This window comes from Nothoprocta perdicaria, unplaced genomic scaffold (assembly GCF_003342845.1).
Source record: "Nothoprocta perdicaria isolate Ctin4 unplaced genomic scaffold, notPer1 scaffold_1, whole genome shotgun sequence".
Classification (NCBI taxonomy): domain Eukaryota; kingdom Metazoa; phylum Chordata; class Aves; order Tinamiformes; family Tinamidae; genus Nothoprocta; species Nothoprocta perdicaria.
The window spans coordinates 7,381,355-7,398,793 of NW_020454093.1; the positions used below are offsets into that span (position 1 = coordinate 7,381,355).

The 17,439-nt window shown below is 35.6% G+C and overlaps 1 protein-coding gene across 4 annotated transcripts in view; it reads right to left on the reverse strand.

Moving 5' to 3' along the window:
• KIF2A (kinesin family member 2A) overlaps positions 1-17,439 on the reverse strand; it is a 50,067-nt gene that overhangs the window by 7,506 nt on the left and 25,122 nt on the right. For 2 of the 4 annotated variants that reach the window (XM_026037071.1, XM_026037086.1), the window contains exons 7-17: positions 16,731-16,826; positions 16,007-16,061; positions 13,051-13,213; positions 9,752-9,842; positions 9,539-9,602; positions 9,058-9,149; positions 8,712-8,854; positions 7,732-7,936; positions 7,002-7,112; positions 2,840-2,907; positions 770-883 (exon numbers count right to left, since the gene is read on the reverse strand). In XM_026037071.1, coding sequence (XP_025892856.1) covers positions 770-883; positions 2,840-2,907; positions 7,002-7,112; positions 7,732-7,936; positions 8,712-8,854; positions 9,058-9,149; positions 9,539-9,602; positions 9,752-9,842; positions 13,051-13,213; positions 16,007-16,061; positions 16,731-16,826 — 1,202 coding nt within the window. The remainder of the gene's footprint in view (positions 1-769; positions 884-2,839; positions 2,908-7,001; positions 7,113-7,731; positions 7,937-8,711; positions 8,855-9,057; positions 9,150-9,538; positions 9,603-9,751; positions 9,843-13,050; positions 13,214-16,006; positions 16,062-16,730; positions 16,827-17,439) is intronic. The other 2 variants (XM_026037079.1, XM_026037094.1) reach the window with 2 other exon arrangements.

The following is a 17,439-nucleotide window of genomic DNA, read 5'->3' on the forward strand; positions in this document are numbered from 1 at the left end:
AAAGAAAAAAAAAAAATCAGTACCTCAACTAGCTCAAAGCCCTAAGAATTCTGAAAATAATTATTTTCAATCAAGTACCCCAGAGAATGAATCCACCTTTTAATTAAAAATAATTAATTTAATTATAATAATCTCAAAGCTGAAAATATCTTATTAAAATGTTAGACTCTTCCAGAATGAAAATAATTTAAGAGACTGATAATCTGATTCAGGAAAAAAAAGTTCATTTAAAAATAAGTTTACAGAGCAGACTATCAAGGTTTGAATTTATAGCAAGTATTAAAACAAACTCTTTGTATCTGAAGAGAAATCAATTTTTTTAAAGTAGCATTTTTTACCGAACTGGAAACTGTCATCTCCAGAAGATGAAATGTTTCCAAAGTATGTATGTGTCAATCCGTCATATTTTTAATTAGGTAGCAAGAAATGACATATGAATATTATTCAAATGCAGGCTTGTCATAGATTTGGTCCACTAAGTGCATAAAGGTGACATCACCATTTCTTTAATGTATGAAGGAAAATAGCGAGCCTGGATAAAAAGTATGGATGTGTAAGGAAGATGGAAAAAAAAAAAAAAAAAAAAAAAAAAAAAAAAAAAAAAAAAGAAGATGATTGCAGATCATGCAGAACCATCACCTGCTAAACAAAATAAAAACAAAGTATGTGTGACTCAAGGCAAGGAGACTAATGAAAGGCTGGTCTGTAAAATTAGATAGCCAAACAGAAAACTTAAAAATAAAGATTCCATGTATAGAATGAAGTAGACCTGGTGATTGAAGGAGAAAAGTCGTCATACTCATAGGAAGGAGAGAGATCAGAGCGACTGCCACTACCCTGTGAGAAGGGAATGTCCGAAGGACTAATTCCGAATTCCTTTACTCTGCAGCAGCAAAATACAGCAGCAAATTAAAAGAAAATGTTCTCATAAAGACAGTTATAATGACAACTCTTTCTTTAGTATTTGTCTTCAACAGTATAACAAGAAAATAAATTATTTTTAATTTTAAATATAAGTAAGAGAGTGTCAGCATATCAAAACCTGCAAATTTGTGTTATATATCACTACCAAAATTAACCAAAACCAGTGCTGCTTTTTGCAGGAAAGTGTAATAGAAATGTTTTTAAAAGATTACTTCCAGATTTCACTTAGTTTAGTTAATAAAATTTGGTCTATGTTCAACATTCTACTAAATTGCTCCTTTCATAACATCAAACCATTACAACTGTAATAGTTCAAATTATATCTTACACTGCACACACACACTAGTACCCAGAACCTAAAAAAACACTCTTATTGTTAAAACGATGTAATGATAGAAGAAGTTAAAAATACTAAACAAAACACATGAGGTAACTTTACAGTGATAGGCATCTACTGTATAGCAGCACACAAAGCTAACGCCAAGGGTAAGAAGCCAAGGGTTCAACATATAGAGTATACTAGAAATAGGCATTTAGTTTATTGGAAGTGGCCCCCAATACTACCTACATGTCAGCAGATCATCTTCTGCATTGGACACACTGTCCCCTTGTGAAAACTGCAGTGTCTTTCGCGGGACTCACTTTTGCATCTCTTACTCTGTAAGGGGCAGACAGGCCCAGCGACCCCGACCAAATTCCATTTTCCTTCCCTATGTCACCCAGGTGTCCCACACTCATAAGGATGGATGTCACAGAGCCCAAGCTGGGCAGATTTGCTGTCAGGGGCCTTGATGCACACACAGGCACACTCCGCCTCTCCGGGTCTGGGCAAGCCTGCTCTAGCCCTTCCCATCTAGCAGTCCTTTCTGCCCAATTAGTGCCTAAGTCCCCAGACACGCAGCAGCAGGCAGAGCTCGGGCTTCCTAACAGGCAAGAGAACACACGATACCAGGCCACTAGGTGGTAGCATTTTCTGGGGAAAAAGAAAATCCCACACCAGGATTTCCAAGGGCAAAAGCATTTGTTTTCCTCCTTTGTTCTTTGCAGCAAAGAAGGGGAAAATCCCTGGGTTTTGCTGTAAAACCCTGGGCAGGTCTGAGTGCAGCACACAGGGGACATGGCCACCCCATCGCCGCAGGCACAAGCTGCAGGAATTCCAGCTGGGAAAGCTCCTTTTACAATTGCAATGAGGACAGGTCAGCACTTACAGAGGGCAGTATAGATCCCAGGGTGATCCATCAGCCTCGGGAGGTGCTGGCCTCTCTGCATTGGCTGCAAAGCCACTGTTTGATTAACTGACTTCTCACTTAGGTACATCGGGTATTAGGAGGAACAACATTTGAGCCACAGTAATTGCAGAGTTTGATTAAAAAAAACAGGTATATGAATATACTTCATGTTACACTTGGTAAACATACATATTTGATAAACACATTTGGCATATATAAAACAAGCTGGCAACTCCAAGCTGGCAATTCTAAGGTGATCAAAACGTACATTATAGAGAGGTATCTCAGCAGATACCCCAGAAAATCATCATGAACATCAGTTCCTGTTACCTCCTCAGATGGTCTAGGGAATGATCATGACTACCTACCTCTAATCTAAGAGCTGATGTCTCCAGGAGGGACAAAGCCAAAAAGGGCATTTTCCATGTTCTCAGTCCTCTACACTATATCCATCTATAGATAATGGCTTAAATGGAGTTTCTATTGATTCTGTGGTAATGGTTGTAAAAACTTACAAATTAAATTAAATGTGCCCTGATGAGTCTTCTGATCTCAATTTTATTACAAAATGTCAGTACACTAAAATTATAGAAATAGCTAAAACAATTACACATCATGGAGCAACAGTATTCCAAATTTCAGACATCAACACCTAGTATAACTATAGACAATATTATTTTCCATACCTATTGGCGTATCTCAATGTATTTAGAGTATTTTCACACGATGCCATTCCTGGAGAAATTGTAGCAATCTGGAGAAAACAAACCACAAGTTACTACATCATTTTGTACAGATGAAAGAAAAGATGAATTCAAATTAAATTTATTTTTGATCTCCAGTCTCATGTGAGATCTACAAAAAAGACCGTCCACTACATACAGATGTTCTAATAATGACATCTCAACAAGAGAAATGTCAGGTCAAAGCTTCACTTGAATTTTTTTAACCATATCCAAAGCATCAAGAAGTCAAGGAAGTTTCAGTTAATTTCCCCCATCTGACAGTCTTGGTAACATAGTATGTAAATGCAAAACTCTACACTGAAAAATAAGACCCTTCACAAAGGGAAATATACAACTCGATAGAAAATAATTCTGATGGATCCTAGAAACAATTACCAGATTTTTTTTTTTTTTTTTTTTTTTTTAAAGTATGAAAGCTGTTCGCCATTCAAGTGTACTTCTTGCTGATGGAAAAAGTGTACTGGCCACAGTCCTGTTAATGTTTAAGTAATTTTCCTGAATATTTTTTTTTTCTGAACTTGAAATTACCTGTAAATACTGGACAGGTAACGAAGGACCAGGTGTACCTGCGGTCTATCGGTCTTTCCTTCTCCAGTGAAATAAAATACCCTGCAGATCTCCGTCTTCTTTTCAGCACCCAGCAAAAGCAACAACTGTGATGAGGCAACAGTGGCATCACTGTTTGTCCTAGCTGCTCTCAGCAGTCCGGTTCTTTCCATCTGTGTTCCCTTCACAAGAGCCATAAAGGCACCGTCCAGGACAACTACCCCTATGCTCCTACCCGCTAATATTTTATTTTGCTGACAACACAGCATCGGGAGACTGAAATTGATAGGGATTAGATAATCCTGGTCTTCTCTCTCATCCTGCTGCTGATATTACTGTACAAGGGCAGAGCTGGTCATCCTGAGAGAAATTATTCCTACTGGAGAGAAAGGAAAAATACGACGTGGGAGTGGGCTACAAAGTCTAAAGCATCTGCTACCACACAGACCAAGTTTCAACCCCTAATACTGGCAGGCATTGATTACTAATGAAAAGAACAAAAAATGTAAGTTCAAAACAACCATATGATTACATGTTTCTTTAAGGTCTCCAAAATCTTTCCAGAGTCACTGTTACGTGAAACGTGCATCTCATGCAGCTCTTGCTTCCAGTGTTCAAAGTAGCTGACAGTTGGCAACTGTCAAAATACCAGGGGCCAGGGGAGGCTGCATCTTCTGCAGGTGTGTGAGGAACAGAGGGGCACTGAGAGCGCGGTCTGCCATGCGGATACCTCCTGAAGGGAGGGAACCTGTGCACAGGACTCAGTCTGTTGAACAGCAACGTCCACTAAACACACGCACACCCTGGTGCCCCAGCAGCCCAAGGACAGAATGGGCAGGAGGCCTGCAGGCTCCCCTTGCTCCATATCCCATTCATAGTTCCGGATTAGAAGGATGGCAAGAGCAGAACCATCTATGGTCAAGAGGATCTTTGAGACCAATACTTACTATATTTGCCAATTTGAGTGTTGAATCTATAGTGCTCATTAGCCATCAACATGAGAACGATGTCCCTTTGGGACACATAATGCTTCAAGCTCCTCCAAGCCCAAGGTCCTTCAAGCCTGGAAGACTGAGGGGTCTGGACAACTGCAGCAAATCAATGGCATGGTACTATTTAAAAATTAAAACTATTCTATGTAGCTACCTTGCAGATTTCAGCTGATGATACATTACTGAAAAAAGGATATAATTTATACTACAGCATATTTCCAAATTTCACAAAGAGATTACAATTCTTTGAAGACAATGGAAATAGTCCTTGAAATGATTTAAGGACAAGAGCTTTAGTGAAATTACAACTAGGTAATTTCAAACCAATGTATTTAAGCACATCTCTTGGAAACAAACCTATATTGTAAAGGGATGCCCAATTTTCTCTCTGATAGAGGGCTACTGGATCTTAAAAGGAGTCATATTTTGATGAATTATCTTACATGTTCAATAAATAATATTCTCTAATTAATATTTCTGTACTGTAATTTCTTTAATTTATGTTCCCTGTAACAGGCTAAAATCTTTGGAGGAAACACTACCACTCTCTGCATGCTATCTTGTAGCAGTTATAACAGTACTGTACCTGTAAAAAAATTCTATACTGTAATTTCCCCTGTAAAGTAGATACTATTCTGAGAATATAGCAGTGATCTTTACAGTGAGCTGTAGAAATCTGCAAAAGAACTCCTCATTAGAAAGCCAGTTTGCATTTTTAGAAGTTCCTACCACCACAGTTAATTAAATAGCTCTGCTGCAAACAAGAAACCAGCATACCTGCTGGATAACTACTCTTTAATTCAATAAAATACTACCCAGCTCTAGCAATTAGTAACTGTGATGATTTGCAATTTCCTTAGTAACTTTTTGCCAGCATATTATATAGACTTAGAAACAAACACTCCTAAACATGAGGCACGCCACGACAAACCACTAATACCACAATGGAATGATAAATAAATTGTCCGGATAAAGAGGGGCCAAAGGAAGAATCAGAAGGTGGATGAAGCTCCTAGTAATAATGAAGATCCGCTATTCCCCACACATGACCACTGGAGGGGAGAAATCCTGGCCCCCTTTCTGGGATGCAGAGAGGATTGGAGATGATTCTCCTTCAAGACCTCTCCTACCCTTCCCTCCATCCAACGTAGACTCAGAAACCTCTACACAGGGAGCTTCTTCCTGCATCCATATTGCAGGAACAAACAAGAGGTGCAAATGTGAGAGCTCACTTTATGATAAAAACGTACATGGGGTTTTTTTTCTTTCCTTCGGTCCTTTTCTTTCCATTCTTTCCTTCTTCCCGACTTCTACATATTATGCTGAATTATGGTTATCAACCAAGTAGCTTTTTTCCCCCCCAAATCTGTATCTTGAGGAAGAAACTTCACTAAAAACATTCTTGATAAAAATCGAATTTACACATTAAAAGCAGAACACAGAAAATGGTCCTATTTCCACAAAACTCCATCGAAAAACAACTGGAAGAAAAGTAATGCCTCAAAATGAAAGACTGTAATCATCTTTCTTAACTGTAAAGTGATTACAGTTATTTGGATAAGAAAATTAAAAATAATTCAATTCTATTTCCACTCACTTTTCGTTTCCCCGAGATTCAGCACTAGATTGAATACACTGTTCAGGGAAATAAGTTTTATTTGGAACTAAACACCACAAGAACTGACCACAGATTATTCCTGTCGGCACTCTTAATGCATTTAAGTACGACAAATGTTATGACAACTAAGAAGAGTAATAATTAAATAAAAACGCTTCACTAAAACAGAGTCATTTTGTTGTAAAGGGTAATGGTGAGAACTGGTAAATCATTCTCAAGTGTTGATACTTGTATGTACAGAGAGTATTTCCAGAAAGGCTTTTCTTTCCACATCTTTTTAAGTACTGCAGATACATGCATAGTTTAGCTTTCTGATCAAGTGCAGCATTTGTAGAGCCTTCTCTCAATGGAAAAAAAAACAATTCTATATTTTTATGAGAACTGAAGGACTGCCACCCACAATACTGACAGAGAATAAAAAATGAATAAAAAATGCTATTTTACCAACACTTTCAAACCAGGACTGTGCTAAACAGAAGATTAGGCTGTCCTAACTGGGTGGTTTTCAAGCTATGGTCTGCAAATTTCTGGGGCTCCTAGACTAATTCCAAGAAATCTGCAAAAGGCAGCAAATGCAAACAGTCCAACAGTTGCTGTTCACTGCCGAGTTTGCACTTCCATAAGAAGTAATATTAACAACGTACAAATAAAGCCACATGGAAGCCAATGTCTTTATCTGTCCTTTCGACCATCTGAGAGAAGAACTCTGCTTTTCATACTGCAAATACACATATATACAACTATTCACCCCATCTGTTCCAACTACTCCCTGCCTCAACAGCCTTTAGCATATTCTGATGCCAGCTCTAAATGTGCCTGCTATTTGAAGAGTGTGCTCTCACCAGCATACATCCAGTTTACTCAGCCTTTCCCAAATTTCAGCTGAAAACTCTAATAAAATTAGGATATCTTTCAAAAAACAAACAAAAAACCAACACAGACTTACCATACAGGTACGGGAGTTCTCTCCTATGAATGAATCTCTTAGCACCTGAGTAAGTTTACTTGCTCTGAATGGTGTATGAGGTTTATTCCGGCCTAAGGCTCTAATGCACTCCTGAAAGAACAAATAAGCTTGTGGTTATTCACCTCAAAGGAAAACATAAATACTAGAGATGCAACCTGAATTCACAAAATACAAACTTTGGATGTACAAAGTTACCACTAAAGCTTGGATTCAGGAAGTGTTAGGCCTTTGTTGCTCATTAAATTTGGTGGAAAACTAGGAATCCATACATAACTTAGCAGACCAAATTTTTTTTACATCTCAGCTGAAATGTTTACACTTATTGTATCTAACAAACCACAAGAAAAATAAAAAGAGTGTTGATGGTAAATCTGCAGACCAACAACAATACAACAATACCAAAGTAAGCTATCGCTCCTCCCATTACAGGTGTATATCAGAAAAGGCTTCATACCAATTACTGTGCGCGCGTGTGTGTGTTTTTAGGCTATATGAAAGCTGACAGCCCACTGTATGTGCAATGTTTCTACTAGGTAATTACCAAGTGTACTTTCAGGCATTTAGAGGAAAATCAATACGTTATTTTACCTGTCACACGAGTAGTCAACGTAGACAAGCAAAGCCTGTGAAAACACCCATTTTAATAGTCCCTGCTATTATATGACAAAGGCGTCCACCTACTCGGATACAATCAAGACGTTTCAGTTACCTTGAGTGCTAAAAGGCTCTTGTTTATTTCAGCACCTTCCAGCCGCGTCTGCCTATCTGCACTGGAAGTGTCTGCTCCTCTTTCATTTCCAGCCAAATCAATCAGGGAAAATTTACCATGCAATTTCCCTTTCCTTCGCAGAATGATCTGAAACACTGCATGGCTTCGAGATGAGTGTGCATTGGCAGAAGTCTGACCAGACGTCCTTCAAAGCAAAGGAAAGAAGGGAAGGACACATGACTACTAGCTGGAACACATGAAGGACTACACATGTTAAATTATCTAAATACACATAATATAAATATACTACTAAATATACTTGGAATGTTACTTTTTCCAAGGCAAAGTTCTTTCTCTTCCTATATATGTTGACAGTTTGTCTAACATACCTCTGAATACTACAGATACAAGCCTAACAATATGAACATACTATAATTACACCTCCTTTTCCATCTCTTCAAACAGAAATGGAAGATAAATCGTGTTCTATCTTTCTCTTAAAAGGCAAATCATATTTTCAAATTAATCAGATCTTGAAATATTTCAGGCTATCAGACCGTTTACATGTAAACTGCTGATTGCATTTTTTTTTATCCGAAAAGGCAGCAGTGTCTGTGAAAGACTGATTTTAAAAACAATGAAGCTGCATTTTAACCAAAAGTAAAAATATTAACCTCTGTCACTACATACCAAGGCATGCCTTAGAGTTCTAAAGAGCTAAAAATTGGGCAGAATTCCAGATATTAATGATGTGAAGTTAGGTCAGTGAGCTGGTTACATAAATGCATACAGTTTATGCCCTGTAGAAAAATCAGTTCTTATTTCTTTATATGAGGCAAAGTAGCTCTGAACTACTTTAATTGAAAAGGCAGGCAAACTCATAAAAAGAAAAGGAAGAGGAAAAAAAAAAAAAAAGAGAGAGAAAGATGTTCTGATTCTTTAATTTACAATGAAAAACCAGTAGAAGCCATGGGAAATACCTGCAGCTGTTGCCTATTTCAATAAGTTTCAGAACATCTTCAACACATTTGACTTCCCGTTCCTGTAATCCCACCACTTGAACTTGCTGTTTACCATCTTCTAACACTCTTAATTTTGTCTTCCTGTTCAACAAGTCAAAAACCTTAGGGAAGAGAAGGAAAAAGAAACAGAACAGTTAAAGAAACAAAGGAGCTTTAACTCCTTGCATTTCTAATCTCATATCAAAATATGTGAAGCATTTCATGCAAAGACACGACTGGAAAACACAAAAAGTTTTTATATAAGCTCACAAACTTCTTTGAAACAAAGAAATTCCTCCTTCCTCAGAAAAGGCCAGGTACTTACCTTACCACTGTAGATCTCAAAAAAGGTTGCATATACTTGAAGTTCTAACTTCTTATAATTTGGCTTCTTTAGCATTAAAAACACATCTCGAGCTGTGAATACATTTCCAAAAAAATCTTGTTACATATTTTCACTTAGTAAAGGGGCATTCCTACATTATACCGTATTTTACAACATCTCTTATATTTTGCAGTTAAACTTGTAGGGTCAAGTCAGTCAAATCTAAAACACCACAGTTAAAACTAAGCACATTTCAAGATACAGAAGATCCTGAAATTGTTAACACTCTCATTTATCAGTTACATTTCTTATATTTTCTACATAATCTACATACAAAATAAGACTTTGCATTTAAGAATTCCTTTTGATGATTACCAAAGTACCTGTAATGCAAAATATAAAGGCCTTTTGTTTGTACAACAGCAAGAAGAAAATTTATTGTCTTCAAGTAATTTGCCAAAAGACCTAGAAAGTCACTCACCTGCAAGTGCATATATTCCTTTAGAACAATCTTGGTTCTTTCCTGAAAAGTCACCACCCATAGTCTAAATCATAAAAAAAAGAAAAAAAAAAAAGTGTATATATATATAAGTACTACAGAATTTCACATTTGTTACTTATTGGAAGTCATATAGTTAAGCGTATATTATTCATCAAAAGAAATATACCGTTGATGCAAAGAAGAAATACTTACATGAGTTTTTCCACTGCCTGTTTGCCCATATGCAAAACATGTGGCCATTCCCCTTTCAAATATCGTCTCTACTAGTGGTCGTGCTGTAAACCTTAGATGCAAAAGGAAAAAAAGAAAACACAGTATGTAAGAAACTTTAAGACACGACTATCACAAGGCCCCCTCTATATTTTACAGCCGCAAGTGATAAAAACTTTGAGAGGCCACAGAACATCTCCAAGCTAATCCTGAACTAGAGGCTACCAGTTTGAAGCCATTAGAACATCCTAAATGATTAAACAAAAGCTACAAGATCTCTCCCATTGATTTTGGAAAAAAAAAAAAAAAAAATCTCTTAAGCTCAAAGAATAAAACTCTTGTTTTAATGATGCAACACAGCACTACTTATTACATGGAGTTTGCAGCTCCCTAAACGTAGCATTAGAAAATAGGGAAGTAGGACAGATAAATACTTAAGATTTGCCAATACAGAAATTCTACTTTTCAACTCAGCTTCCAAGATTTACTTGAGGTGACAGTTGGCCAAAACAGCATTACAACTTCTAAATACTCTAACATACATACACTAAAGAAAGGTTCCAAGAAAACATACACCCTAGCTCATAAGAAAGTAAAAATACAGCATCTCCTAAAGGATTATTTGGTGTGTTAGAGAATCACAGAGCATCACTTTTCTACTTTAGAGAATTAATTTATGCTTAAAATAAAGTTAAAGTTGCTTATCACCTTATTAATGCTTATCACACATCACTTTATTAATAATCTCCAAATCCAAAGACTAATTCTAACAGAGGAAGCATCAACAATCCTTCTTTTTAAGCTTCTTCCCGATGTTTACATGCTATATATGTTTAGTGACAGAAACAACAACAATTGTTTAGAAGAGAACCGAGGTGTTACAACCTCACCTCATTCTATCTAAGAATAAACACAGGATCACTTACAGATGTAATATGGAAAAACACTGGCCCTGGAAGCCAGTAGGGTTTCCTTAAACTTTTAATTTAAAAAATACCACAGGATTCCTGAAGAGCCACAGTTTTTCCTTTTTCTTTTTTTTTTTTTTTTTTTTTCTCTCCAAATATTTATTTCCTTTGTTCCCAATAGGACATTTCCCCATAAACAACTATTAGTTCTTTTGATATTTAAAAAGTAATTTTAAAGCAATCTATTCACTAAGAAAAGCACACTACATTAAATCTCTTTGAACCCAATTAAACATAAATATTTTGGCAGTTAGTAATACAGGGACTTAATTATATCTACTTCATAAAAGGCAAGAAAATAAGGCAAAGTACAAATAGACCTATAAAAAAGTTTGTTAGGGCATTATACAACTCCAAATGGTACCAAATCAAACATTCCAACTTTCCTTCAATTAATAATCCTTATTTATAATATTGATCTTTCAGAACTATAAACTAGTTTTTAAATTGAAAAACATATCAGTTCAAACTCGTGTGTTTTAGTACTAAGGAAAACTTGCAACTCAATGTTGTGATTCATAAATTCAGACATACTTACAACATAGCTTAAGAAAAAAAGAGTAATAATAAAAAAAGGGCAGAACGCTTCCTGTCGCACTGAAGGAACAGCATTTTAGCATGCTGAAGAAAATGGAAATAACTTATCACCCACTGTAACCTGAAATTCTGGTGCGAGTGTACTACGATTCCTATCTTGCTCTTAATCCCTGTCATACAGAAGGTCTTGAAATGGATTATCCTTCAATTAATAATCGTATCTGTGTCCTAATAAGGCAGAAGGAGCCTATAGTACTACCCAGACTTGGCATTTACTCCTTCAGCATGGATACAAGCACCTTTTTCCTTGTACTATCATTAACTATGCAATCAATAAAAACCATCCAGAAGAAACTCAGCACAAAAATGAACTTGTAAGCAAAACAACAACAACAAACACCTTTCACAGTTAATCACTGTGTTTGCAACTATAAATGAGGCACAATAGGAAGGATGAAGATCAGAAGCATCAGTTATTAAGCAGTTCCTATTCCAAAAGACAAATTTTCTGTACTGGGAAAGAAAGGATGTAGAGATAGAAAAATTCCAGACAGCAATCTGCAAGGGCATAGTTTTGCTGAAGTTTACCTCAGAGGACTCTTTAACAGACTAAACAGCCTTCGTTTTTGCTATCTTTCCCCTCTCAAGCATTAAGCATCAATTTTCATTTTCAATGGCTTTTTATAATTCTTTTATTATGTATTTTCTCTTACGGATAGACGGAACATTAGCCTCCAACATCCATCAGGACACAACATTGACTTTCTTTACCTAGCTATTGGAATAAAACAAAAAATAAGATTTTTCTCTCCCATTCCTCTCTCAGGCTATGGAAAGCACTTTGCAAACATAATAAAACTTATATCAAATTCCTTCCTCAACCAACGTTCTTCACAGAAAGTTTCACAGCATTTAGGCTGTGCACAAAGACTGTGCACACTTTAATTCTGTCTATATTTGCCTGCTATTGTTTTCTGCTTACTGATCTGGAACACATAGATAAAGAGCTTGTTCTAAATAAATTAACTCAATACTTGGTGGACTATTTTCAAAGCACTGCGGGCATTTGTGCCAACTGGGAGAGTGAAACAGAGGAATAAAAAGAAAAAAAATAGAGAACCATATACCTTTGGGGTATATTTGTTGGAGGTTTTAATTATTATTATTATTTTTAATCAAAGATACAGCTTTTTAAGTAAGATCAATCATCTCCGCTGTACCCTGGCACTCCATCACCTAGGTTGCTACCACAGAAAAATTTCCTCAAATATCTCAGAAACATACTTTTTCCCCACCCTATTTAATTTGTTTCCATTTGTTCTCTTTATCTTATATGGAAACTGCAAGCTCTGTGGAATTGGAACTGTCCTTTTTGTTCCGAGTTTCTAGAAGACCGTTTTTGCAGGTGCTACATGGAGGCAATATGGTGCTGCATGGATACAATAACTCTTAAATGAAGGAGTAAAGACTCTCAGAGAGCCAGTGAAGCTGTTCAAAAATTCAGCAGCTAACAAGGCAAACTTTATACACTACAGTCTGGAAAGGCAGAACGATATCTACCGTATGTTCAATACAAGTGGAGATGAAGATGCAAGTGGAAAATTCAATATAAACAGAGTTAAACCAAAAACACACAGACAGAAGTATAGAGGTAGCAGTACATGTATCTCATGGCACAGAGAACAAGAGTGAAGCCCATGACCAAGGTAAGCCCACAGTTATTGACAGGGGAGATAAATGAGAAAAAAGGTTCACAAAAAAAGCATATACACATACCTGTAAACCATTTCATTAGGAGCCGTGTCATCAAAGGCATAATCAAAACGAAAAGTTTGGTTTTCTAGGTACCTTGTTAAATCCACCTTTTGTTTTGGTTCATGTACCATCACAACATCTTTACTAGGAATTGTTATTACATCAAGGTCTTTCATTAAAGTTTCTATAAAATAAGTGAAATATATAACTTGCAACACATTTTTTTACATTTTTCATCGTTTACATCCTTATAACATCTGAGATAACACAGCTCCTCCAAATAACAACATTGCAATGGACCTGAGCTTCTGATACCTAGACAGTAATCTCCTAAATACGGGGTTGTATTAGAAGTACTCTGAAGCTGATTAGAAAACAGAGATCACTAATTATTGTACTATTATTGTAGATTGGTAGATACTATATCATAGCATTCAATGGATTCTGCAATGGATTGGAGTCTTTTCCCAGTGGTTCTCGTGTTGTTCTATTGATTACTACCACATGCTTCGTGTTTTTACAAAAAAGTGCTCTTCTGGAGACAATGGACTCTACTACCTAATGCTACTTGTACTGTCAAGCTTAAAAATACAAAAAAATTATCACCCTCTCGAGATTTTTTTTAATGTATTTTTTAATCTTTATTAAATCCTTAGAATTAAAGTCTAATATTCAAAGCTTTCTAAAAGAAAAATCTTGACTGCATCCTAAGATAGATTTTCCTTTGTAGATTACTACCTAACACCAAATTTTAAGTCTTTACTACAGAAATATTTCAGAGCAAAATGCTTCATAAAAATTGTCTCGTAAGCAAAGAAAGATGAAAAAACTAATGATGCTTCCCATCACTGGGAAGGAACAAAAGCCATCTAGATGCGATTTCAATAGTGAGTTCCCAGGTTATAATTACTACACAGCCCTACAATTTACGGCTAATTGCATGAGATACAAGTCAGCAAAACACAGAGAATTCACTGATCCATGATATGCACAAAAATAAAGATCCTTTGTACATATAGTGAAGATCACTAATGTGCCCTACTTGCGTTTCTATGTAAAATTTCTTAAGGCATACAATTCAACAATTTGATGCGACTTTATAAAATCAGAGAGAAATTATATGTAAGCATACTGATCAAACAGTACCATGGTTACCACTGCCTGACATTACACACAAGCAGGACTATGCATTCATGCCTCTATATAATCAAATTTCAACTCTACTGCAATAAAATAAAATGTAATTATTCTGTGGTAATTGTAGAGGAGAAACAAAGAAGACTGGTGAAAACAGATATCTGAAACTCAATTCTCTGCAGCAAAAGGTTTCAGTTAAGGCATTCAAGATTTTTTTTCCTTAAATGATTATTTACAATAAGATATTTACCTCCTCCCAGCTATTTGTTGTGACAGTATGTTCCTTGCTGATGAAAATTTGGGAGTAATGTCTCTGAAAACCCCTGTATACTTCTCAATCAAAAATTGGTGCTGACAGTAACTAAAGACTTTGGTGAGAATTCTGTATTTGTAAAACTGACAACAACTGATTTGTTTACACCTGATTTCCATCAGATGATTTGAACACCTAACATTATTTCAAAATACAATACTTCCCATGATAAGGGAAAAACACTGTTTTTGACATAGGTTGTTACTTTAATAATAAAGGAAACAACATATTTGTTTCTTCCTCTTCAAGGGCTTAAGCATTGATATCTTCAACTTTTTTTAATTCTTCATTTTTAACATGTGGAATGAGAAATATTGTTTCTTGTGAAGTTTCAGAATTTAAGTGCATTAACTCCTCTTCATTATAATTTATTCTTAAAAACGCAATGTTGCCTTAGTGCCAACCTCATTTTTAACTTAGACATTCATCTTCCTACAAACTGCTTAGAACTGTTTTCATAATAGGCTCCAAATCATCAATACCTAATATATGTAACTTCACATAATCAAAATCCACTTTGGAATCACAGCTCATGCCTTATGACAGCTTACTGTCCTTTACTGTAATTTCCCTTTCTTAACTTCAGCATAGATGGAAGGTGGCCCCTCCTCTAGTTTTGTTGGATTTCTAAGCCAAGCTTTATTCAAATTAACCTAAAATACTAAAATGAAAATTGAATATAGGAACGGTGTATTGAATACTCTTATTACATAGATTATGCACGAATTACAATTAACCAAATTTTGAATTGATTCCTATTCATTCCTTTCAGGTCAATAAAAGGTGAAGGGCAGGGTAAATTTGGGGATTTAAAAAAAAAAAAAAAAAAAAAAGTGCAGCTATCTATACACTAACATCAGTTTTTCTTTTTCTTTTCCTGTAAAATTCCCATAAAGCTCTGCCAAATCCTCCTGGATATGCTTGCTAAAGCACTCCTCAATGTCTACTTCTGACAGTACAAAAATAATAAATGCATCCTATGTTTTTTCAGAGTCACAGTGATACTGAGTCCTTTAGTTAACAAAAAGAGAAGGAAAACGTCTTTCAAAGTGAAAATCAGCTTACTTTAGTACTGAATTCAGACAGGTTCTAATTCAGAGAAAATGAAATTAATAATTTCCATGGGAAAGTAGAGAATTTCATGGAAAAACTTTATGGGATTTAATAGAGTTAATAAGGGTGATTAAGATACACGTAAAAAGAATGCTGTTCCTAAAGTAGGGTAAAATCGTTCAGGAGATTCCAGTTGAATTCATTTCCTGATCAACTAAATACATCTTAGGTGATCCTGGAAAAAAAAAAAATGTACTGCTCTCTGCACCTTGGCTTCCCATCTGTAAAACAGTGATAAGTTTTCATCCAGTCTTTATCCAGGTTATCTATAAATCTATGAATTTTCTCATTCTGTTGTGCGTATTTTCTAGCATTTCAACACATGACTAGTATGTCTGTATCTCTTAATGTAAATAACATTAACAGAAGCAGCTTTTCAGAGAGAAAATCCTGCAAAAACATATATGGTCATACCTTTTTTATTAAGTGGTCGTTTTCGTACGCAAACACATATCCTATGTTCATCAATCTACAAAGAAAAGAACCTTTCAGTGAATTATACCTTAATTCCAGTTACACAATATTCTATCTCTACTTTTTAAACAAATTAAACAATCAGGTAAGAGACACATTTACAGGACAATGAGTCATCTGATCTTGCAAAGGTACCTGCACAATAAAGATGAACCAAAAAGGGAAAACCACGGATGAAGAGCAAAAAACCACCCTTGCACCTAGAGGCCTATCCTATAGGGGATCCTATAGAGCACTAGGGTACATCTTAGAACATAACAAATAAATACAGTTATATTAGTTTAGATACCCTAACAATGGAAACTGTTGGGATCATATTGATTTATATAGAAATAACATCATTTGAGAATTCTGCTCTTGCAGCTACTCTGCAAAACAGAGGGTTCAAAGTCTGAATATCAATCTTTATACTCAACTATTATTTTTCATAAAAGAATTATTAATTTCACATCATAAAATTTCAATGTCTACTAGTTTCAGTATTATCATGTTATTGGAAAAATAAACCCATAATATAAAAAATACTGAAATATATCAAATTGCTTACTGATGATATTTATAGATGCAAGTATACTCAAGCTTTTAAAAAATGAAAAGAAATGAAAAAACCTATCAGAAATACAAGAGTATGAAAAAAAAAAATCACAGTTCTTGTGGTACTTACAGGATCTGCGGTTGTCAGTGGTCTATAATCCAAACTTCCCCTGAAATCTCTTATCATACACATAATTTCATAATTTGGGTTTGTAGCATCAACATCCTAGGAAAGTAAACAAGCAGAAGTTTCAATATAATTTTTTTTTCTGAAATAGATTTGTTTAAATACCTTTCAAGTTAACTTATAAAAAATGCACATTAGCTAAAATTTTAATATTTCTGCCCCATATTTCTGAACTACTGCACAATAACATATAGGCTACCCACTCAATTCTCCTTATTTCTTTTCTTAAGCTGAGACACGGCAGCTCAATGGACGAATAGATTATATGAAACTGAGATACTACAAAACATATTGCAGAATACAGTACAAATATCCCAGCGGCTCTAAATCCACTCCTGTTGGAACCAAGTTGATTATAAAATGACATTGATTCTATTACTAACCCTGTGTTAATTCCTACAGTTACTTGGATTCATTGAACATATTTTCAACACCTGAAGTTCCAACAAAAGCAAAGGCAACCCCCAGAATATACAATATAGGAGACTATGTCCAAGGTTGCAAGTTTTCCCATCCTTAGACCTGGAGCCCTAAGTAAAACAGTTAATAGACAAATAAGAGGGCATGCATGGAGATCCTTGCAGACCATCTGAGCTCACTGTGAGATACTGTCAGATTTTTACACAATTTCAGGGCATCCTAATGAGGGCAT